Below are 19305 nucleotides of genomic sequence, written 5' to 3'. Positions count from 1 at the left end.
AGCAGACACTAAAAATACAACACTGATGTAATCCATAGTGTTTCAAAAGCACACACAAACCTTATTAAAAATATATTAAAGTAAACTGTTAGAAACTTGCCTCAAAGAGACAATAGATAAAAGAGGCTAAAAGCCTAACAGAAACACATTAGAGAGTGTGATGATTAAAAATGGAAGGGATAAGAGTATACCCAGGTCTTCTTGGTGGGACTCTGAGCATTGTTGAGCTGATTTTGACCAAGCAGACTACACAGATTTATCCTTTTTAATATTAAAATTGTGACTTTTTATAGGTCCGCCAACTTTAACCTCTCATCAAAGGCCTTCAGACAAAGTATCTTTAGCACTGATATGTGTTGTTTTTTAAGGTAATTATTATTTTTTTATTTTTTTTATTTTTTTTAGCATTATGCTAGCTGTTTTGGCAAAACCCGACATTTTTCCAGTTTTTTGGCTAATTTGGCATTGAGCTTATATTCTGGTTATCTTTTACTTTCAGCATTTTCAGCTAATAGCTCCAGCATCTTCAGCTGCCACATTCGGCATTCAAACTTGCAGTATCGTAAGTCATGCATTTTATCTGCTTAAGAGAAGTTTTTGGTACAGCCATACAAAATACTATGGAAGTTAAGAAGACATTTGGCTCAGCTGTATTGTTTTTTTTTTCCAAATACTATTAGATTAGGTGCAAAAATTCAGTTCCAATTTTTATATAACTCGCCAACTTCTTTATTTGTCAATTAACCCTTTGATACCAGAGCGTTAGCTCTAGTGTTTATATTATTTTAACCATTCTAACTATTGAACTACACAAATTACATAAATCTCTGTTGTGGAGAAAGTCGATATAAAGTGCTTTTTTCCACATTAGAATCAGCTGATTCCCGTTGATTGCGTGTACGGTCAGAGAGTTGAGGTACGTCAAAGAGCGTAAGTTACTTAGATGTTACCAGCAACATCTCTGATGTTAAAGTGTTAAATACACATTAAAGTTGATTTGGCTAATTATGTTTTTTTCTGTTTCAACATTTCTGTCACTACATATTGTAGCAGCTTTTCAAGATACCAGATTTGTTCATTTATTAGCTTTCTTCATTGTTTTTAGCTAATTTATCATTATGTTTAGTTATTTTAGCAAGTAATTTTAACTTTCTACCAATTGATTTAGCATTTTATGTCTTCTTATTCTAGTTGCAGTCCTTGGTATCACCGGTGGCCAGCTGTACCTGTTACCCTTCACACATTTAGTTTAGCAGGAAATGCAATTTTTCTAGTAAATATTGTTTTCATCAAGTTGTTATTAACAAATGATTGAGTGGCTTTCCAGCTGGCTCCAGGCTTCTGAGAGGTCTCCAGGGCCTCAGCATATGACTGCAGATAAAGACAGGGATAATTACTGATTAGTGGCAGCTGTGCTGTAGCCTGGAGGAAGACCAAAGAGGAGCTTCATGGATGCAGTGAAGGAGGACCTGAGGGTGGTTGATGTGAGTGAGGAAGAGGGTTAGAAGCTGTGTTGTGCAACTTCACTTCAACTTCCAAATTACAGTATATTACAGATTACTCATTGTTTAAAAAAAATAGAAAATAAACCCTTACTTTACAATATCACTGCCCCACTACTCTAATGCCTTACACGACCCCTTTAATACTTCCAAGTTTCTAGATAGCTAAGTGACAAATATACCACATTACATTTTACAAAAGATGATGGGGTTTGTAGTTTCTGAGTCATTACAGATGAGATTGTTCATTTAAAAAGTAAAATAAAAGCACTGGAAATAAAATTGAAGCACCAACCCTTAGCTTTAGTTATTTTAGACCAAGGGTGCCCAAATCCAGGCCTCGAGGGCTGGTGTCCTACATGTTCTCCAATCAACCTGCCATTAAAACTCCTTATTGGCTAGACATACCTGATCCAGGTAACCAGCAGCAATAAGGCAAGATTCCTAGAAAACCAGCATGACGCTGACCCTTTTAGGCCTGGATTTGGACATCCCTGGTTTAGACTGTGGAGAAAAATGATTGATATTTGATCTTTAAATATTAAGATCAAATACATAATCTAAGACCTGCCTCCTACAACAACAGGACAAAACCCCTTTTACTCTGCAAAATATAGAACTAGACAAAGTAATTAGTAATATACAAGAGAAACTGTTATATATTGATTGTGTGATTTTAGTCTCTTATGTGTTGAAACGTTCTACAAAGAAAGGAACAAAGTCACGCGTGTGCATGTTAAAAATGGTGAATTAAATTACTCGTGTGCAACTCGATTTGGCCTCCTGTTCTTTTATTTCAAGTATTAATACCAGGAAGGAGTAAACAACAGAAACAAAAGTGTTCACCTTAAACACAATATTGTATTTTTTTAAACAATATTCCATCTTATAAACCAGTGTGCCTTATATAAAGATTATTGCAAGTTGTGTTTACTCATTTCAGAGGAATTTTCCAAGTTACACACTGTTGGTCAATGTTTGGTTGGGTGTATATGCTAATGTGGCTAATGTGTGTCTGTGTCAGAGGTTTTTTTTTTGTTTTGTTTTTTTATGTGTTTCAAATAAAGTTGGGAGTTAGCTCTGTCACTGTTACATTTTTTGTTCAGTGGGATGGATGGATGGAATAATGGATGGGTTGGGGATAGAGGGACATACAGATGGCCAACGATGATTTAGTTTGTCTTGATTGTTTTGGAAAGACCCAGTGGAAGCAGTGGGGTATCCAGGGCTTATTTCAGTCTTAAAAGCTTAGAGTCAAATGTATAAATAGGTCATTTTTTACACTGGACCTGAGAAAATTCAAGTTTTTGACTCTCTTTGGGGTACTTTTGATACCTTGGCTATATTTTATTCCAAAAATATGTTTGTTTAAAAAAACTACAATTATTTTAATTTCTACATTTCTGTTCTATTTTCAAACACAGTGTTTTGTGATTTTTTTTTTTTTTTGTGTGGCAATTAGCGAGGGCACTCAGCAGTGAAAGAAACTACAAATTTCAGTTTTGTAAGAGAGTTACCAAGAATACCAGGTTATACGTTTTTGCCTCACTAAGGGTGAATACATTTTAACCGCATTTCCATTAGCCAGTTTTCCATTTGTCGTTATTCCATTAGCCTTTGTTCTAAAAACCTCAGTGTTACTCAATGCGCTTGAAATACACCTGAATCCCACCTCAGCTTATTGGAGTTGGGGAGGCAAATCATTCCCATGTACTACTGTACCGGTGCGCTACACCTTCCGGTACTGGACTGGTTCCGGATTGCAGCCCAGAGGTTGGGACCTCTGATTTATTGGGAACAGCCAGCAAATCAAAAAAACGACAACTTGGGAACACCCAAAACATCAATTTTTGACGCAGAGGGGTCCTTAACCAAAGGTCAACATGTGACGAGTTAGGAGTGAAAGTTTGAGCAATGAGGTACAAAACAACCATTGCGGTACTCCATCTAATGGAAACATACAATTGAAGTCGTTCAAAGTCTATCGAAAAGAAGTTGTAGTATTTGACTCGTGCATTTTACCAATGTATAAATTAAACGGCACCCCTCTGTTAGACTTTTTACTTTTATAGTATGCACCATAGTTGGATTTTTGTGGAACAACTAAACATAATGCCATGCCTCAAAAAGGAACTCTGGCACTATGTTCTCTTAGCAGAAGAAGGTTTGACAAGAGCTTTTCTACCGAAAAATGTTGCTGTACGTGTGAGCACCAATATTTCCAGAAGAATGCTTATGCTTTTTTTTTTTCTTTTTTTTTACGTCAATAGACACAGAGGAACTCTGAATTGCATCATTCACACATTGTGAGACACATTTTTATTTAGGAAGAGCTGTGTAGCTGTTAGAAACTGGTTTGAGCTCAGGTGAAAATATGAAAGTAACTGGTTGTGAATAACATCACATGTGATATCTCATCTAGAGTCTCCATAGGTGTTAACGCTCAGGGGCCACCATTGCTTCTTTAAAAACTTAAAGTTGGGACTATTTATAGGATCTATTTTTTTTTTTTTAAGAACCTGTCTTTCCGGGGTGCAATGTCAATGTTACTAGAATACTAGGATGAATGTATTCACTTGATATAAATTATTTTTTTTTCTCAGATAAACTGATTAACATATTCAATCTCTCTTTATTTTACACTCAATAATCAGTCTGGGTGGCCATCCTGTCCCATTAGATGTTCTCTGACTCTCTCCTCTCTGTTTTTGTTTTTTTCTTTCTTGTTGATATGCTGGTATGCATAAAGAAGGCACATTTGCATTAACACTAGCTTCCCGTTTATTGTTTTTTCTCTTCATTTGTAGAACCTGATTAAAAACCTGCCTGAGCAGAAAGAACTGAACGCTCTTGCGGAACTAAAGGGTGAATATGAAGAACTGGTGGAGTCAGAGCAGTTTGGCATTGTGGTAAGTATAATTGGCCACTCACTGAATTTTCAGATTTCACACAAGCATACTTCAGTCTGTCTTGGTTAAGCACTTTTGCGAGCAGTTGCATTTTTTCCTTTTATTGCTTCCCTTACTTTATGCTGGTTTGGTTTGGTAAGTCAAGCACCTCAAAGACGGATACAAAGATTTTTTTTTTTTTTTTTTTTCAATTTTTAAGAAAAACATTTGCATATTTTCCTTAGATAAAATATTTATAGAAAAGAAAAAAAATGTCTCACTTCAACAAAGGAAGTAGAAAATCTCAAATCTGAATAAGTTTGTTCTCAAAGAGAAAGGATTTATCTTGTTGAGCAACGGATATTCAACAGTTTTTATGAGGACTCTGCATCAAGAACATCAAGTCCATGCTGCACTTTGACATGAGCTGTCAACGTTGTCTCATAATAAAATCATAGCCTAAGGCACTGAATGCTGTGTGTATTATAGGTCTTTGAAAAAGTACGCGGCTGTACGCATCCAGCCTTGTGATATATCCCAGTTCTCTAATCAATTTGTCATGAAGATCCAAAGTTTTGTATTCTGCAGTTTTGGAATAAATTTAGCTCAAAATAACATATTGTAAACTTTGAAAAGATGCACTCACTTGGCCTCATTTACACAGATTTATTGCTGCATCTTAGTAACAACTGCTTTCCACTACATTTATTTCTATTGAATAATTCTATTATTTCTTTATTTTATCATTCAAGTCTCAATCTGATCATCTATTGATCTATTTAAATTTACTTCCACTGATTTTGCTGTTTTAAGCCATAATTGAATTGTTTTTTTAGGACATAGTTTCTGCAGAGCGACAGCAGTGCATTAAAAATCTGCCTCTTAGTTGTTGGCAGGACTGTTGGCATGGAATAGACCTACCCTGGTTCCTGATTCACAACAATTTGAATAAAGACATACTCAAAAATGCAGTTTTTATCTTAAGTTTCCTTATATATGTCCTCCATCATGAAAACATTCTACAAGAACATGATAAAAACACAAGAAACACAATTTTCATCATGGGGGGTCTTTGACAGAACCACATTTATATTAAAATATATACAGTAAGAACCAGTTTGTGAATTTTCTCCTTGACATATTAGGCTAATTAACATGAGTAATGCTTTTTTGTGGATAGTTATTTTTAATTAAGATTTCAAACTACTTTCTTATTCACCGCAAACTTTTTTTTTTTTCTCATGTGTTGCAAATATGTTAAAATGGTGAAATAAACCGTTTTCGCTCCACTCTGCATCTACTGGGGGTACACATACTAATGAGGCTGAATGAAACTTTTTCACTGGTAATCTGTTGTTAGACAGGAGAACTACATAAGCAAGCTGCTCCAGCCTTTTGTTACAGCTGTAATTAACTGTTAATTAACAGCTCCTGCCAGCTCCTTACAGAGTAAGTCGTCTTCCCTGCAGGCAACCTCAAGATCAAATGTTACCGTTACAGATGAAAACCAGATCATAGAGGCACATGTTGTGTTTTCATGAAATACATGTTCAGTCACACCCCCGGGTTGGAGACATGCTCAGTCACGCCTTTATTTCACTTTATGTATATGTGCGTTCTACTTTTTGTCTTTTAAAGATGTAATGAAGCAAAGGTGGCAGTTTCTGTCTCGATCCCACTGATGTTTTGATCTCATTCCTCCCTATTGATGTAGCAGCTCGTCATTGCAGATACTTGTCTCCCACGGGAAATAAGCCAGCTCTTCTCTGCCAGAGCTGTCACCAACATGCTTACTTTAAACATAATTTCCTCTCATTGTAAACAAATGAGAGGGAAAGGGTGGGATGCTTGTCTGTTTGTGTGTGAACTTTGAATGTGTGAAAGTGATTGGAGGCAAAATGATTTTGGGTGGATGTGTGTGTTTTCCATTTACTGTGTATTATTTTCTCTTAATTCTGATTTATTCATCTCTCCGCCATCCCTCTCCGCCTGCCTTCAGTGACTCTAATCCGAGGCCTGCAAATATGGTTTGGGGCTGTTATATCATTTCTAACAAATCTGTTAAATGGGAAACTCCATAAGAGGAAAATTAAAGTAAATGGGTAAATCCCATTTGCTGAAGGCGGTAGAAGAGTTTCAGTTCATTAGTTACTGCAGTAATTACGCTTGGGATGCAACACTGGATTTCTTCTGTGTCTCTGCTTGCTTACTCAAATGATTGTTCACACAATAATTTCCTCCTTTTTTGGGGATTTTAGGGTTCAAAATGTAAGTCAGTCATAGCAGCTTAATTATTGAATATAGTTTATCCTAAACAAAAGTGGGTTTTGCACAAGAAAACTAACTACATCTTTGTGTGAAGTTGAATTACTTGTTTAACTAAAGTAAGAAAAAAAAAATTGTTAAAGTATGACTTTTGTGTTTTTCTATCTATTCCTCAACCTTCAGATGAGTTCAGTGAAGCTGCTACGACCCCGCCTCAACGGCATTTTGTTTAAGCTAACCTTCGAGGAACAGGTGAGCAACATCCGGCCCGACATCATGAATGTGACGTTCGCCTGCGAGGAGGTCAAGAAGAGTGACAGCTTCAGCAAGTTCCTGGAATTGGTGCTGCTGGTTGGTAACTACATGAATGCTGGATCAAGAAACGCCCAGACGTTTGGTTTCAACATCAGCTTCCTTTGCAAGGTACTGTTAAAGCATACAACACTCACAAAGTTGTTTTTAAAATACCTAAAAATAAAAATTGAATTCAGTTTTTGTTTACATGAAAGATGGTCCTTGAACATGAATGGTTTCTTGGACTATATAGCTTCAAGTCATAAAGTCACATCTAAAGTTACGTACACACCATGCATCCTTGCACAACTTGTAAAAATTTTACAGAAAGTGGTACTTAAATATATAAAAAAAATAAAAATGAAGAAAAGGCCGCTAATTGAAGTCTGTTTTAAAAGAAGGACGCCTAATGCTAATTTTAAAGTCACACTGGCTTTAGTTAGAAGGTATACATGCTTCTGATCAAAGGCCATAGTCAATGAATCCCACTAATTTGTGGCTCCCTGCTGTCTGTTACTTTACCACTGTTCTCGACCATTCAGACACAGAGAAGCAAACATTCACAGCACAACTAAACCACAATTGCATCACAAATGAACAGCTTGGAGTCGAACTTATGAGTCTGTAATTTAAAGCGCGTGAAATTGTTTTCTGCTGGAGCAACTGCACTCTAGCCTTGCTTCAGTGTTTATTTTGAACAGGAGATGATGGAATAAGAAGTTCTTTGTAACACGTTTTTCCATTCTGGTAAGCTGAAAAAAAAACAAAAAAAAAAAACAGCTGCTAAGCTACTACTTTCCCCTTTGATCTCATTTATTTTGTTGCTACGATTGATGTTTTTTGTTTGTTTCTTTTTAAGTTGTCTTATTGTCTTAACCACTTCCACTGCATCATGGCTAAAGCCAAAAGGTCAATCAAACCTTATTTTGAGCTCACGGTTGGATGCAGACATGTACTGAGCTGTGTGAGGGCTATGTCCCATGCTCTGGGAAAAACTGAAAAAACGTGCCTGTTTACAAAGGTGAACTAGAGCGCCATTCATCGACTACCGTAACTCTTCAACCATTTATTCAATCAACATAATTCCAGCGCGGAGAAAAGAAAATTACAATACTTTACAGTAGGAGAGTGCTTATGTAAGCAACATAAAACAGCCAATCTGAAAGTGGTATTGCATATCAGTCAAACCCGATGTGAAAAGCTTATTTTCTCCGCCTCAGATTCCACTAATTCATGTTGATCGCTTGAGCAGTCAAAAAGTTACAGTAGGTCATAGAGTGTGTTATTTGGATTAAATTCAATTTTATTTGCATATCCCAATATCACAAACAATTATCTTATAGGGCTTCTTACCAGTAACTGCAAAATCAGAAAGTCAGTCATAAAATATAAACAATAGCTGATTGCTAAACTAAACTAAAAAGGCTAAACTAAGCTAGTTATCCCTGCCCTTAGAACCTCCTTCTTGGTAAGGAAAAACTCCTTAAAAAAAAAAAAAAAAAACCTTATTCAGAAAAAAAAAAAAAAGAAGAAACCTCATGGATATCCACATGAAGGAGGGATGTACCAGGACTGTTAAAGAAGAATTAGCTCATCTACTGTAACTCTACAACTACATGTTTGAATAGTGCTCATCTAAATAGAACTGGGGGACAGGTGGGGGCGAGGTCCACCGCCACAACAAGCCAGAGGTGAGGTCCACGGCCAAGAACAGGAGCACAGTCAATCCACCTGGAATCTGAAAAGAGGAACAACATATGAATTGCACTGCACCAAACAGAAGCATAGAAAGCTAAATAAAATAAATAATAAAGACTAGAGGAGAAGAGAAGTAAATAAGAATAAACATAGCCACAGTGAACCTTACTTCCCCCATCTTCAAACTTCTAGCAGCCCTGCCACCAACTAATTGATATTTAATTTGAATTCAGACATGTTGATTATATGACGCATGCGGTATGTCACATATAGCAGAAAGTAATAATAACAATGATAGAAAATCTAAAATATTTAGCATATCCAAATTAATGTAAACCTACGAAGCCACAGCAGCAGAGGGAATCAACCGCCAAGGCCCAGTTTTTCATGTCGCCGGCAACATTTCCGATGTTATACATAACAATTGTCAGCAGCAGAAAGTATGCCACAATCATTGAACAACTATAACGTATTAACCTTTTGGGTAAAAAATAAATAAATAAAAAAGTTGTATTTACTGTCACTAATGACTGCTCCATAGTTAACGGGTTAAATATTAAACTTTCCAGGGTGCAATTCCATGCATTTATAACAGCAATTTCATGATACCTGTGTCAGGTATAAACTGCTCAAACTGTTTATGGTAAAGCAACAGCCTATACCGAACAAACCAGTCTGTACTTTCCAATTCTTAGAAGATGGTAAAGTACATTAAAGTATCTTACTTGATGGACACGCACAGTGTTAATTTGTTTTATTCTTGGAGTTTGACCTTTTGTATCCTCTGTGATATAGATAGATACAGTAAGTCTTAGAATACTTATATACTTTAGCAAGGTAATGTGGACGTGATAAACTTTTCAGAAACATCCATTTACTGATATATTTTAAAATGTGATTCGGATTATTTATAAAGGCAATTCTGCCAGAAAAAAAAAGGGTTTTAAAATGCAATAAATGATGATTACCTTTCATCCTTGTGATACATCTTTGTAGAAGAGAGTCAACATTAACAGAGCAGCTGTGTGTTTTGTGACCCACAGGTGAAGTCTTTTCATTTCAATATTCTAAAAGGTTTTTGGAATACTTTTTAAGACTAATTGCTGGACAAACATTTGTCGATCAGTCACTGCAGAGCATGAAAGCCACTTTCGGGGTCATGGAGGGAAGTGAAATACTATTGCTTAATAATTGTGCCCCGGCTGTTTACCAAAGGTGAATTTATAACAGTAATACTTGTGTTTTTAATCTTCTTAAATGAGTTTGGGATTTTTCTTAGGGGAGTAAAATATACAAGCCAGTCAAGGTTATTTCCACTGATTTGTACAGTAAGACCTCACAAAACAGGCTTCTAATCCCTGGTGATTTATCTTTTCCATTCACTGTCTGTTCACCCGCCTGATATTAGTTTAAAGTTCTCCCAAAACTTCTATTAATAACTCAGCTAAGGTTAATACAAAACACAAAAGAAATAAAAAAACTTTTAATCACAAATGGCATACAAATGATAAAATATGAAACTTACATTTTATGAGAAAATTGTATGGACTTATTTGAAACCATTCTTAATTCTAGTTTGTATTAACAATATTTTGCTTCGTACTTTGCTGTGCATGCAAGCTGACTGAGTCAGTTTTGAGTGTCAGTGCGGAGCCTGGAAACCCCTCAGGGGGCTGATTGGGCCATTATTGATGGGCAAAAAAAAAAAAAAAATCGTTCTCACTTTAGTCAATCACGTAAATGACCCCCTGGGAGGCAGATCTAGTATACCTAATTGGTTCATCAGAGAGGAGGTTGATGATTGGAATAAGTAGGAGGGAAGGGCACATTTTGACTCACCTTTACCTCCTACTTTTAGCATTCCATTCAGCATCGGTTTCCCCTATGAAAGCACGTTATGTGCAAACAATAAATGTCTCATGATATGTTTGTTATAGTGGGGAAACTTTTGTTTAAGCTAGGCTCATTCATTTTCCTCAACTATATAAGTTGTCAAAGGAAGTTGTCCAATTAGACGTGTTCAATGAGTGGCTGCTTAAACACACATTGCCGACGACGGTGTATACGTAGCTTAAAGAATTGGGCAGCTGTCACTCAGCTGATCCTGCAACGCTAGCTTGCTGCATATAAGTGCTCACTAGAGTAGAGCTTAACCACGTCTGTCCTGGAACAGGATGCAGGGATTCTCAGCAGTGCAGAAAAGCACATTTAACGCCACTGCTTTGTGAAAATAGATTTCATTTTGAAGAATATATTTTGAGAAACATCTGTTACTATCATGATCAAGTGTGGCGGTACACATCATCATCACAAACCATTAGCATTATATTGGGCATCAGTTACCTTTGCATCTTCCCCTTGTTTATATGGAACCTATTTTTAGACATTGCCCTATGCATACATCTAATTATTTTTCAAGGAGTCTACAGTTTTTACTCACTTATCATATTATGGAACTTATGAGCATTCATAATGTATTTGTACGTTTGTGTTTGTTTACGTTGGTGCAGCTCCATCTGCTGAGGTTAAATTCAGCTGACATTGATCATGCTACTGAGAGGCTTTGCTTTCCTACTTCCACTTCTTCTATTATTGTTTCAGTTAAATTTTAATAAATTACTTTTTATTGTAACCATATTTATATAAAGAAACCATCATATATGTTTTTGCTATTGAGAGGAATGAACGCTGAGGGATTTTGCATTAATGCTCCCTGTGATCAATTTCTGCACCATCTCTCCAATCTACTTAAACTAAATATTTTGATATTTGAAAGTCCACATATATCATCTAGATTTCCTTATAGCAAAAAAATAGATAACACTATGTGTGTTTCTCCCTAGTCCTCATAAGCATACTTGTTTATTTTTTGACTCTTTGAACACACATTTGAATGTACCTGGTACTTTTGCATTTATCTTTTGGAATTACCAACATATGGAACTTTATTATTATTATTATTGTAATAAGTAACTTTTTGGAAGTACATTGTCAACTCAAAGATCTTAAAAAAATTATATACTGTATATATATATATCAGTAAACTGCTTAAGTTGTCCCCAAGTGGCGATTTAAAGACAAGGCCAAGAGTCATTATATTGAGAAGGTTAATTCAACTGGACTCAGTGACCCATATTTGCTTCTGAAATCAATATCCGCTGCTGAAATCGGTAATCTTAGATTTTCTACAGCTCTGTGGCAAGAGCCAGTTCCTGGTACGTACATAATTATGGATCTGAAGGCTTTCAAGAACCTGGACCAAACCATTGTTTTTTAATGTTGTTATTTTTCTATTTTTGCCCTTAATTTGCTGAATAACGCTAGCAAGTTTTAAAGTTTAAATCTGAGTGAAGGTTGCATGGAAAATGACTGAAGTCACAAAGTAATGGCAGAGATAATCATACTAATGCAGCCTGTAGAAACTGAAATAACTGTCATTGTGAGAAATGCAAGGTATTACTAAAGATTCTAAGAGGTTTTAGCAAAATGTTAGTTCTTTGCTTTTCAATTCTTTGTTCCATCATGCGCTAAAATTCAGTTCCTTACAAATTTCCTGGAAGTTTCTCCATTGATCCTCACAAGATTGACAGATATAGACCCCAATGCATTGCGTTTGAACACATTTCCATGTGAAAAAATGTAGTTTAATTTAATAAAGCATCCAAGTTTTCATCTTTGGATTAATTGATTAATTGATAGTATTTGTAAAATATTCATATTTATTAAGTTTTTACTTTGGGAAATCGGTAATGTTATATTTGCTGTTAGAAAAAACAAAAAGAAAAGGATGTGAGCACAGCATCCAAATTACTTTTTATATCCAGAGCATTAGATAGTTCTGGACAATGTAGCATTTTAGTAGTTAAGGAGTAGTGATTAAATTTGGTCATTGCCTTAGACTCAATCAGTTCCATTCAACTTGTTGTAATGTCTTCCATCATTATGGTGTTGGCAGCGTGTGACATCACACATCTATGCTTCAAAAGGTTGTATCATAAGTTATTTGGTGACTCTGAATTGCCTTCAGGAGTGAGTACGATTGGATTTGGTTGTCTGTTTGTGTATGTCACCTCGGGGATTACTTTAGGATTATTTCTACCCCCTCCACTCACTCATTTGTGGGTGTTGGGTGGGTATCCGCTACTAAATAATGTAGTTTATACTAAAACAAAAAAAGACAGCTTCCAAAAAGTGTGATAAATTATTTGCCAGATTGTTGTTTAATCATTACTTCACAATAATTCTTCTTTTTTGAAGTCTAAATCTTGGTTGTTTTCTCTTTTTTCAATCTTTTTCTCTCACTCTGTACTGAGAGTTACAAAGAACAAACAGCAGTGAGCTAGAAAACACTCCAAACAGCAAGAAAGAACCCTTTTTTGTAAGTTAAATACACAAAAGAATTTTAAGAGATTCTCAGCATATGAACACAATGTTCACACAAACCACTCAATGCCTCAGAGGATAATAGATTCAACTGCAATACAGTTTTGGAAGCACAGTGTTTATTACATCCTTAACTACGGTTTTCTGACCTTTAAGCTGCATTCATACTTCTCTCTTCTCTTTTTTTCATCATCCTCTCATTTTTCACAAAATAAATGTCCAAAACACAGTCCAACACCGCTACACATTAGTTGCGTCATGGTTTGAACTCTCCCATGGCACGGAGGGTTCCCCTGTTTAAAGCGCCACATGTCCAGGCCCATTTTAAGTTTGCCATTGACCATTTGGAGGATCCAGAGGAGTCATTGGAGAAAATCATGAGGTCAGACGAGACCAAAAGAGAAGTTTTTGGTCTTAATTCCACTCGCTGTGTTTGGAAGATGATGTATGATGAGGGATCGTACCAAGAACACCATCCCTACTGAAGCATGGGGGTGGTAGCATCATGCAATGGGGATGTTTTTCTGCACACCCCACTGTATTAAGGAAAGAATGACCAGGGTATGTATTGTGAGATTTTGGGTAACAACCTTCTTCCATTAGTCAGAATATTAAAGATGGGTCGTGGTTGGGTCCTCCAGCAAGACAATGACCGGAGGCAGTGGCCTAGCCAGTCTCCAAACCTCAACCCAATAGAGCTCAAACTCTATGTTTCTCAGTGACAGCCCAGAAACCTGACTGATGTAGAGAAGATTTGTGTGGAAGAGTTGGCCAAAATCTGTCCTGCGGTGTGTGGAAACCTGGTGAATAACTACAAGAAACGTTTGACCTGTGTAACCATAATCATCAAATATTAACATTGATTTTTTCATAGGTTCAAATACTTATTTACAGTAGTAGCATACAGATAAATTATTTAAAAATGAAACAATATGATTTCTAGATTTTTATTTAGCTAATGTCTTTCGCAGTGGACATGCACCTAAGATGAAGATCTTTCTAAATGCATTTTTGCCATACTGTATAAGGGGCTCTGAATTATTATTATTATTATTATTTTTCTTAATTAAGGCTTTTTAGGTTACTAAGTACCCCTAAAATTAGATGAAAATGGCCATTTTGTCCACCCTAAAATATATATTGGGATTTGATTAAGGTTTACTGTGAAGTTTTGTTCTGCATTAACTGGAATAGGCTCTTGAAATGCAACAATGTATTAGTATTGGTTATAAATCAGGAGATAGACTTTGGGTAATTGGAATAAAATTCAGTATTATTATGTTGATTTTTCCAAATCAATTTTATAATAATGAAGCGTTATTCCTCATCTTTGGTGCTCTTAATAAAGCTTTTATCTGCAATGTTATTTGTGGGCATTCACTAGTCTAGAATCCTTTTTTAGAGCTTATGTACATTTTGTTAATGAGGCCCATAGCAAATCCAGCAAACTGTAGATATTTTATAAGCTGTCCTTGTCTCCAAGTTTTGCAATTGTTAACATTCCATGCACAAACGATTATGTTTACACTTCAGCTTCTTGCAAGTTATCAGCTGGAATGAGTGTGTCAGAAAGTGCTTCCGTGTGCGATAACGAGTGTTGCTTTTTTTTTTGTTAGTTTTTTTTATAACAAGCAAATAAGATTACCAAAATACAATAATAAATAAGGAACACGAGAACGAAGGATTGATTATCAAGGATGTATTAGAGACTTCCCAGCATAATTACTGCACTTGTTGCGATATGAGCCAAGTGTGTCTCTGAGAACCGCCAAACGTGTTTGTATGCACACATGTGGGATGGCTGACTGCAGGCTGTTGACAGCTCAGATATTGTCAGTGTAAGTACACAGAGGTATGTTGTGCTAATTAGCTTTTCCAACATGCTGTTCGAACAACATGGCAATCACAGTGAGGGATGAATATGAAACAGCTATTTTTTTTATTTTTTTCATTTTTTTGCCCTGACATGAAGAATGTCATCTTTGGTGCACGGGCAAAAGCACACAGAAAAAAAATATATATGGTTCTTGTATCCTGGATTTCTTGGCCTGTATCAATTTTAAACCAACAGCATTGTTTCCAGTGTGTAGTGTTTGCAAATATTAGATGTAAACTCCTGTCCTTCACATCTTGCAGAGATAAAGAGTCAAAACGCTAAAGTAAAAATAAATGCAGGCAGCTTTGCCTAGAAAAACTTCTTTTCGAAGACAGTTTTAGGACTGCAATCTCCTTCTGCACAAGCTCTGTAAACATGTTTGTACCACCACATTAAAATCCCACTCCAACTGTATTTTTATCCATTGTTAAAACATTCCCTTTTAATTATGATTATTCAGTTTTTAGACAAAATTTTTAAAACTCTGTGTTTTTTTTTGTTTTTTTTTCGACGTAATTTCTGCACAGCAGCAGAAGCTCTGATTTATGGGTGGAACACTGAGAGTGAATGTGTGTGTGATTGAGGCCCTGAGACAGACTGGCGACCTGTCCAGGGTGTACCCCGCCTTCGCCCATCAGCAGCCGGGATAGGCTCCGGCACCCCCGCGACCCCGAAAGGGAAGAAGCGGTCTGGAAGATGGATGGATGGAACACTTAGTGCGGAAGTACCCTCAGCTGATGTCCCATAATTCCTTTGTTTTCACCCTCTCCCCGTAGCTTAAAGTCCCTCAAAATCTCAAGCCAACATTAGCGGTGCAACAAAAATGGCGAGCAATATTAGAGCTATCCAGCTGTACAGTTTTGAGCCAGTTGGTAGCTCAGACGAGGAAAGTGAAGACATTAATGTATCTATTTGCCTGGAAGTGAATGAATCAGAATCAGGAAGAACAAGGAGACTTTGGCCCACACATTTTTGTTGCTGCATCACAAATTTTAGCTTTTTTAAAAGTTGTGTTTTACCTGCCCCAATTTAAATAAATACTCAGAATCCTTAATTTTCAGACATCCATTATCAGAAAGATCCATAAGAATGATTTTCATTGGAGTGCGTCTTTAATATTATTATCAATTTATTGCTGTCATTGTCTAAATTTAGCCTTAAATTTCTAATAAATTATTTCAATACTCAATATATTCGTTTTTCTTGGAACTTCTGACTTATTATTTAAATTGACTTTAAACCACACACTTCACTATGTATTGTGCCGTATAATTCTCTGAATTAATGCAATATTATGGGCATTTTCTTTCCTTAGAATTTCACTTTGAAACGTTGACTTTTTTTCTTTGAAATACTGCTTTTATTTTTATTGTTTTGAACATTTAGAGTTGATATCTAATAATTCTTACTACAATTTGAAAATGTCAATAAATAACAATAAGTCAGAATGTCTTATTTTTCTTTATTTGCTTTTGTCCTTCTTTTTGCTATTTGCTTTGACACTTGGGAGGAAAAAAAATGTGGAAAAAGAAATCTACCTTCAATCATGTTTTCTTTTTCTTTCCGTCTAGCTACGGGACACTAAATCCATCAGTCACAGCACAACACTTCTTCATTTCCTGGCAGAGAAGTGTGAAGACAGTTACCCAGAGATCATGAGATTTCCCGATGAACTTGAGCATGTGGAGAGTGCCAGTAAAGGTATGTCAGTTTCACGTGTATGTGTCCTTTTCATTTGCCAAATGACAAATACTCTTTTTAAAAACACAATCTATTTTGCTTTGAAGTTAGAGGAGGACATCTCTGCAGCGTAGTCATATTTCTTTTACGTTCAATTTTCAATGCCTGTGAATAAAGGTTTTAGTTTGAAACACACACATCGATGATAGCAACGATCCATCTGCCTCGCCGACAGAATAGAATTGTTTTCCTGACTATCCTGTCACTCAGCCTGTCATAAATCCAATTCAACTTTAATTTTGTTTTCAAGCACTCGGTGTAATCCCCTCAGGTCTATTTACTTTGTTAGTCTCTTAATTGGTCATTTAATCTAATTCGACTAATTATGCACTTGACTGAGATTGCCAGGCATTGTTAAAGTGGACTGAAAAGTGTTTACACCGCGCCTTTCAAGATGCCTGTACACATAAATTTGGACTTTCCCTGAGTTCCGTTGCTTCACAGAAATAAGTTATTCAAGGAGAAGCCACTTACTCTACTGAGACAATAAATAAATACTTCTTGCAAAATAAATTGAAAACCTCAGGACCTATTTAAAAGCACTGAGACAGTCCACTTAAATCATGCTGCACTCCACATAGTGCTGCTTAATTGATCGCCGGGTTCACTTGTGAATGTGGATTTCCAAGGTGATATTATTGTAGGGTATTTCTTGTTATTTATTTGGGATCAATGAAACAGCTTGGGACTAGTTGAATGTATATGTACGTGTAACTTGTTTTATTTTCCTTTATAGTTAATCGGTAAATAGTTATTTATTGCTAGTTAGGGCTTTTAAGATGAAGAAATGTTTCCTTCAATATGAAGATGGAGGTTTTCACTGATGAAACACATTTATTTATATATAGATGGTTGGGAAATTTCCTTCTTTTGTTATTTACCTCCCTGAAGTCATTAAACCCATTCTTTTCAATATCTGTATGGCTACTTTGAATGGCTCCGATGAGGGAGCTTGTGGCTTGCTGTTGCATGTCCTACATCACACTTATAATCCTTTTTCCAGCTGCATTTTTTTCATCTGGACCTGATTCACAACAATTTGAATAAAGAAATATTTAGATCTGCAATTGTAATATTAATTTACTAAATATATATCTTTCATCATGGGAAAAATGCCACAAGAACATACTAAAACACCAAAACACAATTTCCATCAGAGTGGATCTTTAATGGCAATCTGTAGAAGTAAACTTTGCCTATCTACCCTTTTCCAGAGATCTTTCCTCAGATTGTATTAGATTGATCCATATATTTGTCTCATCCAAGCTAGAGCCCTGTAATACCCCATTAGCTGGATGTCCAGATAATTACCTGAAGTTCTTTCAGTTGTGACAAAAGTACCGATTGATACTGCCAAGGGAGTTCACACTCTTCCTGTTTTAGTCTCTCAACAGTGGCCCCCATTAAAATTTAGAATAGAACTTTAACTCCATATCATTAGCCCTTAATGGGATAGCCCCATCCTATTTTAAAGATCTCATTATTTCATATTACCCCACCAGAGCACTTTGCTCTTAGAATGCCATCTTACTTGAATCTTTAGTACCTGAATGGAAAAGGGGGTGTTCGGTGTTGACGTGGTTGGAGGAGAGCAGGAAGGGCCTTTTGTGAGGGAAAAAAGGTATTAGTTGGAAAAATCCTACATTTAAAAAGGAAGCATAACCGTAAAGCATAATGACAAACATAAAAAAACTATTTTCCATAGAGAAAAACTGACTTCATTTTGTGTAAAGTTTGATTAATTGACAATGTTTTTATTATTACTGGTTTCTATATTCTGGCTTCTTTTTCATTTTTGTTTCCTGCATTTTTCCAAAGAAATTGTGTGTTTGTGTTGTGTGAACTTTCTTTGACACAATAGTTGAATAAAGTGAAGGAAAGACCATATTAATCACTTATATCTTATATTTAATCCAGATTTGAAACCTTGTGGGACAAAACTTACATTTCTGCCTATTTTAACTTGGAGATTTTCAGCATTTCAAAACAAATTTTTTTTTTGTCTTCAGTCTATCATAATATAAAAATTGCCACTTGTAATCCTCAGTTACACTTTTTAAATCATTTTTTTTAGGGTTTGATAGAAGAAACTACTTTTTTTTAAGTGTTTTTTTTTTCCTAACCCTTTATTTCCCCAATGCTGTTTTCAACCTGTCAGGGCCTTCTTCCTGAAGATGTATTGCAAAGTAATGTGCAAAAGTTTTAAAAGGTTTTTTATTTAAAATAACTGTTGTCACGTGCATTTTGATTTAAAAAATATGTGAACTAGCTTGAGTTTTTATTCCAAACTTTCCAAAGTTTTCCAGTGAAATGTTTATGTAGTTCAAGAAATCATCCATCTGCTTTCCATGACTACACCATTAGAGGAAATTTGAACCAGTGTGATAAACTGAAGGGCAATTAAACCGTATTAACAAAAATAGGTTTCTGAAGAAGTGACAGATTCTTCAAAAAGTCTTAAACCAAAACAAGATTTTGAAGAAAAAAACTCGTCAACACGGCTCTCATCCTGCATCAGAGGTTTCTATCTCTCCCCCACACTTCCTGTCTCTGGCAAACAAGCACTTAAAGACGGGCTTGCCAAGCTTCTCAGAAGAATCATAGAGAAATGAACTGAAACAGACTGGTAGACCCTGAAAATTCAATGCAGCAAAAAAAA

At 35.8% G+C, this 19305-nt stretch overlaps 1 protein-coding gene across 6 annotated transcripts in view; it reads left to right on the top strand.

The window, feature by feature from the left end:
* diaph2 (diaphanous-related formin 2) overlaps positions 1-19305 on the top strand; it is a 406507-nt gene that overhangs the window by 233831 nt on the left and 153371 nt on the right. For all 6 annotated transcript variants that reach the window (XM_024283228.2, XM_036214087.1, XM_036214089.1 and 3 more), the window contains 3 exons: positions 4310-4411; positions 6839-7078; positions 16478-16607. In XM_024283228.2, coding sequence (XP_024138996.1) covers positions 4310-4411; positions 6839-7078; positions 16478-16607 — 472 coding nt within the window. The remainder of the gene's footprint in view (positions 1-4309; positions 4412-6838; positions 7079-16477; positions 16608-19305) is intronic.

Source organism: Oryzias melastigma, linkage group LG10 (assembly GCF_002922805.2).
Source record: "Oryzias melastigma strain HK-1 linkage group LG10, ASM292280v2, whole genome shotgun sequence".
NCBI lineage: Eukaryota > Metazoa > Chordata > Actinopteri > Beloniformes > Adrianichthyidae > Oryzias > Oryzias melastigma.
The sequence above is the reverse complement of the archived record's forward strand: the minus strand, read 5'-3'. Positions and strand labels throughout refer to the sequence as shown.